The 9,056-nt window shown below is 37.6% G+C and overlaps 1 protein-coding gene across 5 annotated transcripts in view; it reads left to right on the forward strand.

Annotated features, from left to right (window-relative positions):
* AGTPBP1 (ATP/GTP binding protein 1) overlaps positions 1–9,056 on the forward strand; it is a 182,706-nt gene that overhangs the window by 140,136 nt on the left and 33,514 nt on the right. For 4 of the 5 annotated variants that reach the window (XM_019517377.1, XM_019517376.1, XM_019517379.1 and 1 more), the window contains exon 26: positions 287–447. In XM_019517377.1, the coding sequence (XP_019372922.1) occupies positions 287–447 (161 nt within the window). Of the gene's footprint in view, positions 1–286; positions 448–8,597; positions 8,760–9,056 lie in introns of all 5 variants that reach the window. The other variant, XM_019517380.1, reaches the window with a different exon arrangement.

A 9,056-nucleotide genomic window follows, 5' to 3' on the forward strand; every position in this document is an offset into this window, starting at 1 on the left:
ATTGTTAGTCTGTAAAGTGGAAATCTACCCTGCTTTCAAATTAAATATGTGCATAGAGAGCAGATTTTCTCTCTAAGATATGGAAATATTTTTAAAATTTCTTCAGTCCGTGACAGCCTTTTAGTTGTTCAAATCACGATTGCTAAGCATATATTTAAAACCTCCCTATTTCTTTGGAGCAAAATATTCTAATGTGACAAATAATATAGAATGTGTTTTACAAAATAGTTTTATCGAGTGTGTGTATATGTGCATATGCATGTAAATATATATTTTATTTCATTAGGGTTTGCAGATAGGGACACGAGAACTGGAAGAAATGGGAGCCAAATTCTGCGTTGGCTTACTGCGTTTAAAAAGATTGACATCTCCTCTGGAACACAATTTGCCATCTAGCCTCTTGGATATTGAAAATGAGTTGATTGAGTCAAGCTGTAAAGTAACCAGGTAACACAATAATTATAATTATATTTGTTTTCTTTCCAAAGAAGTAAATTATCTAGGCAGCCTCTAAAACATTAAAGGAAACCATGCAAATCTGCGCACACAAAGTAAGAGTTTTAAAATGTTTAGAATGTCATACTCCTATGTTTCATCTGAATTATTAAATGTTGACAAGTGTTATGATTTCCACTGTAAAAATGGTATAATGGACTACATTTAAAATACTTTGAAATACCAGAGAATAGATTTATTCTCACAGGAACTCAGAAACCAAAGCAAGAAATTCTGGGTCAGATTTGTTTCTGGTATAAACTGATACAGCTCCATTGCATTAATGCAGCTGTACCAGTTTATACCAATGAAAAGTATGGCTATATAATTCTTATTCAGCATGGGCCCCGTTTTGCAACCACCCTTTTTACAGAATCCCTAACATTATCAGTTGGAGATGTGTGTGGAAGGGCCACTGAATAAAACCCATGATGGTTATTTTTACCTTGGGTGGAATTTTACAGTTGAGTGACATGAGGAGGTGGAATACAGGTAGCATTTATTAAATGCTAATCTACCTGGTGTTTAGATACAAGTAATGCTGGCTCTTTAATCTAGTGAAATTCAGCTCACGAGTTCTCTTGAAGTTACTTGCATTGCTCACGTGGATCTGAACTAATATTTGCATGGCAATTTTTATCCATTTTTAGAAAAAAATTTCAGAAGGCTTCCAATCTTTTTAACACTTTTATATTTACATACCCCCAAATATAGCCTGTATTTCAAGTTAGGCTGTTTCAGGGAGAGTCATGCATTGTAATCTAGCATAGGTATAATTATTCAACATTCCAATATATGAAAATTGATTGCAGAGGAGAGAAAAATTAGAGAAGTAACTCTGCAAATAAAATGTATGTAGTGGCATATACTTCTGCTATTAAGCCCTTTACTTTTAATTATCAAAGTTGCTTTGCAAACTTGAAGTTGCAGTAGATGGTATTACTGGCAATAGTAGCCAAATAAACTTTGATGTCTGCTGGCATAATTAGGGACAGAACAGTGTTTTTGTTGGAAAACAGGGAATCACCATAGCTAGATTTTTAGGTTCCATTTTTGTGATCATCATTTAGGTGTTGAACCTGGTTCAAATGATGTATTTATTAAGGGCCTAGGTGCGCATTTCTAGTTATCATGGACGTAGCTATAAGACTCAATTTGCACAGACATGATACAATCAAAATTAATTGCTTCCAGGGTTTGATGGCCCATACCCAAATTGTATTGCTTCATAGTTCTCGTCTCACAAATAACATTTTAAACTTAAAAGTAAAAACACATTAAAATACAAAAAAAGTAAGTTGTTTTAAGAAGATTCCTTTAGGTTAGTCATTTCAAGAAGCTAGTCTTTTGACTTTTTGCCTTTTTACTGTAGGTAAATAAAGGCAGAGATGCAGACAAAAGTGAAATGCTAAGGATAGAGATTTTTCTGCATCTATTATGAAATTGGTTTTAAGCAAATATTCAGGAAAGAAAGTGTGTTGCCTACTAGGCGTACATTTCAATCATAGAATCATAGAATCGTAGAAAATCATAGAATCATGGGGAAGTAGGGCTGGATTGGGTGTCCTTAGGTCATCTGGTCTAACCCATTGCCTATCCAAACCATCCCATATAAAGTAAATGTGAAGCAACATTTATAGTCGGTATGGAGGGGTTAGGGGAAGGAGTCTCTTAAAACAGGAGATTGGCTAATAAAAATGGCTCCTTGCACAAGATTGTCTGTCATTGGTAGCTAAATCCTGGGACTGCGTGTGCTCAAAGAATGACTATAGAGAGAATGTCAGAGGATCAAGTTAGTAGAGTCCAGTGGATATTTATGCATTGACTGCTTAGAATCTAACTTTGCCGTGTATGTTGTACCTAGCATAAAGAAGCCTTGGTTTCACTTGGGCTGTCTGTAAATGCTACCAGAATAGGAAGAGTAACAGCAGCATCCAGAAAGTTCTCAGCTGAGAAGTTGAAGAGAAGAGTGAGGATCCAGCTGAGAAGTAGTGAACACGATAAGAAGAGGGCAGACTGAGGCAGGAAAGAGTAAAATGCTTTTTCCATACCAGCAAGGTCTCTTGCAGCCTGAAGGGCTGAAGGAATTCAAACCTGAGGAGGAAGAGGGAATTATGATTTTGGAGGGTAACAGGTTATTGCCTGCAAAATATGTTGTTTAACTTGTTAAAACATATTCCTTGTTTGTTTAAAAACTTACAGATAATATTTCTGCTATCAAGTTGTTTGGTTAATTGTGGCAGACAGGGTCATGTTTTTTGGTTAGTTATGTGAGGCAAAGAAGTATTTATGGCAAAATGAATTGACCTGAATAGTGTATACGGATATAAAACACATTAGACCAAGAGGTCACCAGGAAACTCATTTAATCCATTTTAAAGCCACAGAATGGCCAAAGACATTTACTATCTCTCTAGTTATTGTACAGTTATGTCATAAAACTACTGTAGAGTGCAACTTGTTAGAAGCACAACAAGGGTTAGCTTCCTCTTAGTGCATTTAAATCCGGATGGAATTAAAGAAAGCTAAAGCTCTTCAATCAAATGAGACTTGTGGTAACGTTTTCATGTTTGACAGACCTACAGTTATTTTAATTAAAGAGCTTACAGTCTATGAACAGCATAATTTCTATATAAAACATCTTGTAAGGTTTTCAGGAGTAGATGAGTATGTATGGTGATGGATTGTAATTGCTTCCTTGATATTATACTGCTGGAATTCTTGAAGATTTCTAGGCTAGCAGTATATTCTCAAAGGAGATTGGAAACACACTTAATAGTTTTTAACTCTTTGTTTCCAGTGCTTTTGTTTATGTTTACTGTTTGACTAATTCAAATTACACCAGAGGTTTGAATTGATTCTCAGTTAGCAGGATTTATATCTCGTTTTGGTCAAGTATTAAAAGGGATGAATTGTCTTGATTGAATGACATTGCCAGACATAATATGGTTTGATCCTTAAATGGTTTAAACAGCTAGAGGAAGGATTCCTACTTCAAATATTTTAAATTTTTCTTTTTGTAGATCTGTGAGATCAATAATTCCTGTGTGTGGAATGCTTCATTGCTCTCAGTGAAAATTAAATTTGCAGGGAAGCTGATACTGTGGTCCCAATTCTCTCACGCGAGCTTCTTAAGAAGGTCCAGTGATTTCAGTGGGAGTTCTGGAGGTGTATTTTCCCATATAGATCCTGTTTCAGGATTCTGGTAGTTTATGTATAACATGAAAGCAGCCTTTCTCATCAAGGACAGGACAAAATGCAGGTACTTGAGTGCATAGGCACTCTGGCAGTTTCAGCACTGAGACAACTCCAGGTTCAACCCCAGCACCCACTCCTGAGCCCTTGGGCTGTGGTTAACCTGTGAGGAGATGCCAGGGATGACCCCTGGAGAACTTCCAGTTGCGAAGCACATCTGTAAACTTGGGCTGGGTGGGCACTCCTAGCCTCACCCACCCCAGGACAGGTCCTTTCAGCATTTTGGACAAGCCTTGAGCATCATTCTTAGGGGAGCTAATTAAGAACAAATTAAGTTTTTATTTCAGATTAAGGCATATTATGTGTGTGGGAAAGCATAAATGTGCCTCCAGTCAAGGGCTTGGTCCTGTGAGGTTATAAAAGAAAGAAGGGACTGTTGCAAAGTCAGTTTTTATAAGGGATGGTTGTGTCCTGTCTCCTAACAGTTACCTGATGCTGGAAACATCTCTGGTATCTATTCTGTTTACTGTGGTATGTTTTGTTTTGTTTATGAGTTTAGTTTAAAGCAAGCCCTAAAAAAAGCTTTATGAAAAGAACTGTAGTTGGGACTGTATTTTTCCTTCCTCAGCTCATGAATTTGCAGACCAGATAACATGAAGCTAACACAAACTACTTTTAAAACCATAATTACAGCGCTTGATGAACAGACTTTGGTATTTTTGGTTTAAGGCAAAAGGCAAGGTAAATTTGCATTTTACCAAGTAAATCATAGATGTGTAAGCTTTCACAAGCAGAGGGCTTTTACTTCATCAGATGCGATGAAGTTACTGTATTTATTTATAACTGGAATTTCTTTGACGTCAAATCTTTGTGTACTAATATTAAAATTATTTTTTCCATGAACAATCACTTTTTTGCTTATTTGTGTTATGAAACTACTATTTTTATTTGTTTTTGCTACCCAAAAGATTTTATTCCTATTGAGACAGTTAACATAGGATAGTTGTCATAAAATCCTAGTGAAGAAAAGCTCCCCGGATTTTTTACTGTAAGGTAACAATAATATAGGAATGCTGTATTCTCCTGCTGTGACCTCACTGAAAAACTACTGTGTCTTGTCATCTTTAGAATTTTATGGTGGAGAAGCCATAGGCTTCAGGTTTACCATGCTCAAGTACACCTTTTAAGTAATGAAGACAAAACCAGTATTGTAACAGGTATTTCAAATGCTGTGCAAGTAGCCGGTTTGGCTTCCCCAATCAAAGGGGACAACTCACAGCTGTATTGGGCCGAAAGAAAGAGACAAATGAAAACCAGCAACAGTGTGAGAGTGAAAGTGAAAATATGGAAACATGATAGGAAGTGACACCTTGCGCAAAGTGTCCCAATCATCCTATTGAAGTCAAAATAATAAATTACACTGCAAAATAATTTGTGTGTATTGAATAAGCTTTTTGTTTTGAAACAAATGTGTTCCCAATATTAAAGATGACCTATTAATTAACCTGTATGTATTGAAGGTATTTATGTGTTTGAGAAATTTATTTTTCTGACTTAGTGATAAAGGATTTTTCTGGCTTAAAAAATTGTGCACAGAAATTTCTGTTTTAACCAGATTTTCAGATATTCATAGTTTTGGCCTAAATTTGAGGACTTTGGATGGAAATTGGTTGATCTTGAGTTTTGGGCTTCTTGGATATGAAACCTATATGTTGCCCATAAGTTCTGTTCAGAAAACTTGAAGAATTAATAAATATTGGACAATGAAGGGGGCTGTTTTTTAGATTTAATTAAAAGATGAAAGGAAAGCCAAGTTTGAAGAAGAATGATTTAATAATTTAAAATTAATAACAGTTTTATAATTGTATGCATCTGCAAAGGAACTTATTCAAAACTGTTTCAAAAAATTATAAAATGGAGCTGGAGCAAGTTATCTAGAGGTCAGGCGGTCATCTAGTCCTTCTAGCAACAGATCCTACAACTTCTCCAGATAGCCTGTTCCACTGTCTAACTACCTAATATTCAGAACATTTTTCCTAATATCTACCCAAAATGTCCCATTTTAAGACCAATACAATTTGTCCTATCTTTTGTGGGCATAGAGGAGAAAGGAGTTACAGATAAACAAAAGTGAATAATGTGGATACATAGCTGGTTGGATCATTGTGCTCAACAAGAATGACTCAACATCTAGTTGGGAGGAGGATCAAGTGGGGTTCCCTGGGGGTCTGTCCTAGGTTTAGTACTGTTCAACGTCTTCATTAATGATTTAGATGATGGGTTTGAGTGCATGCTTAGCAAATTTGTGGATGAGACCAAGTTGTGAAGAGTTGCAGACACCATGGAGGTCAGGGCTAGGATTCAGAATGACCTGGTTATACTGAAAAAATGGTTTGCAGTCAGTCAGATGAGATTCAGCAAAGACAAGTGCAAAATGCGGCACTTGGAATGGAATAATTGCATGCACAAATATATATCAGGGAATGATTGGCTAGACTACAGGACTGCAGAAAAGGAACTTGGAGGTTACAGGAGTTCACAAGGACCTGGGAGGTTACAATGGACAGTAAGCTGGGTATGAGCCAACAGTGTGCATGCGGTGCAGTATTAGTAGGAGCATTGCCAGCAGATCAAGGGACATAATTATTCCCTTCTGTTCTGCACTGGTGAGGCCATATCTGGAGTACTGTGTCCAGTTTTAGGGCCTCCACTATAGAAAGGATGTGGACAAGTTGGAGAGAGTCCAGTGGGAGGCAACGAAAATGGTTCGGGGCTGGGGCACATGACTTGTGAGGAGAGACAGAGGCAACTGGGCTTATTTAGTCTGCAGAAGAGAAGACTGTGTGGGGGAAGGGATTTGATAGCAGCCTTTAACTACCTGAAGGGTGGTTCCAAAGAGGATGGAGCTAGGATCAGTGGTGACAGATGACAGATCAAGGAACAGTAGTATCAAGTTGCAGCAAGGGAAGTTTAGGTTGGATATTAGGAAAAAGTTTCTCACTAGGAGGGTGGTGAAGCATTGGAACGGGTTACCTAGAGAGGTAGTAAAATGTCCATCCTTGGAAGTTTTTAGGGCTCGGCTCAACAAAGCCCTGGCTGGAATGATCTAGTTGCGGATGATCCTGCTTTGAGCAGGGGGTTGGACTAATACTGGGTTGTATCAACAAGTGCCACTTTCAAATCAAAAGAAATGATTCTTCTCTGTTCGATACTGATGAGGCCTCACTTGGAATACCATATCCAATTTTGGACCCCACATTTCAAAAAGAACGCATTGTGAAGAGTCCAGCAGACAGCAACAAAAATTATTAGGGGTCTGGGAGGCAAGACTTATAAGGAAACCATGAAAGAGCTAGAGTTATTTGATCTGGAGAAGAGAAGACTTGGAGGGGGTTGGATAACAGTCTTCAAATACTTGAAGGGTGAGTATAGAGTAGATAAGAGATGAACTTTTCTCTGTGGCCCTAGGGGGCAGAACTAGGAGCAGTGGCTTCAAGCTGCATCAGGGAAAAGTTATACTGGAGATTAGGAGAAACTTTCTGATTGAAGGTACTCAACCATTGGAACAGGCTATCTAGAGAAGTTGTGGAATCTCCATGCTTGGAAATTTTCAAGGGCAGGTTGGACAGACACTTGGCTGGGATGGTGTGGTTAGCAGTGATCCTACCTTGACCAGGAGACTTGACTAGATGACCTCATGTTCAAGCCATGCTTTACCATGATTCTATGATCTTGATCAGAGCCTTTTTTGTATTTGAAAACTGTTGTCTAATCTCCTCTTCCCTCTCACACTTCTGTGCTCTAGACTTAATCATCCCAGTTCTTTCAGCTTTTATTCCAGTGTCATATATTTCTTTTTAGGACTCCTAATTTAAGGTTTTAAAGTTAATAGAGATGGTTCTATGTAAAATGCCAGTTAAATACCTCTGTTAGAGCCACTGGCCTTTATAAATTTTGCTCTGGTGGTAAGCATTGAATGTATTAGAGAGAACTGTGGGACCAAATAACACACATTTTTCTGACTTCTTACATTCTTTAAAATGTTTTTGAAACTGATAATGAAAGGTATACTTACTTTAATATCACAGTAAAGTAAGGAAATACAATCATTCAGGTCAGAAAATGCAAAAAGTTAAGTGGTTCCCAATTATGTTTCCTTGGTCATTGTGTGTTTTATGATTGTTTAATGCTTCTGTCACAACTTTTTTTTCTTTTTTACATGGGAGTTACCTTAACTTGTGGAATTTCCTGGCTTTTGACAAGTTTGTTATTTTAACATTATAGCATATTTAGTGGTATATTTGTGTATGTATGCAGAGTGATCCCACTTTAAAAGTTCTGGGAGTGGATTGATTGTCTTTGTTTCTGTGAGTATAGCCCTTTGTAAATCTGATCCTTTGTCATTGACTACATTGGTCATGTTTAAATGAGTGGGAACAGAATCAGATCTCTTTTAAGCAACTGTATTGTAGGGGAAGCCATTTTGTGTCTCCTCACTGAATGCCAACATAAAAGCAAGGGATCACATTTTATGATAGTGGTTAATTTGCCCTTACTCCTAGTAAGTAAGTAGTGTACAGTCCTTTCATTTTTTTTACTATATTGTCAGAAGCCATTGATGATGTTTCAAAACAGAAATACCATGGTCAAATTGGATCAGTTGAGCATCCATCTCCTTTGAAGAATGTTTAAAGAAATAGCAATAATTTTGACGAAATTTAAAGCAAAGGACCCAGTCTCAGTATGCAATAAGATAACGTTTGACAACATGACCTAGATATCCTTATATTTAGGTGTACATTTCTTTACAAAAACAAATGTATAAGATGGCTCACTGAATCTCAACTATGGCACTACACTACATATACCCTGTGTCTAGACATTAATGGATTTTTTTTGTCTTATAGCTTTTCTCCTCATTCATCATTAATGGGTAAATGCCCTCCTACCTTTGGAATTTGTAGACAATCCAGTGCTGTTTCTGGAGGCTGCAAGAGTGATCCATGCCCGTCAACTCAGGCAGACAGATTATCTGTCTTCAACAAGTGTTGAAGCTGAAGTTTAGACTGGTTAGTTTTTCCTGACATTCAGTGTATAAATTTAATTCTTATCTCTTGTCCAGTGGTGACTTCTTTCTTCCTCCATCCCTGGGATCAGGTACTAGGCAACATAGTGGTTTCAACTGGCTGAATTAGCCTCTGCAGTGCTTCACATTTGGGACTCTGCTCCTCTCACTTGAGCATGGCAGAGCAGTTCTGCAAACACTGGGCTCTAACCCTAAGTGGAACTCACAATATGTGGCAGCATCTGAAGGCTCTGCCTGTCCACAGATGGCTGTCCCTTGCATTATCAGGGTGGAAGGCTCA

This window comes from Gavialis gangeticus, unplaced genomic scaffold, assembly GCF_001723915.1.
Source record: "Gavialis gangeticus isolate Ggan-Ray unplaced genomic scaffold, GavGan_comp1, whole genome shotgun sequence".
NCBI classification, from domain to species: domain Eukaryota; kingdom Metazoa; phylum Chordata; order Crocodylia; family Gavialidae; genus Gavialis; species Gavialis gangeticus.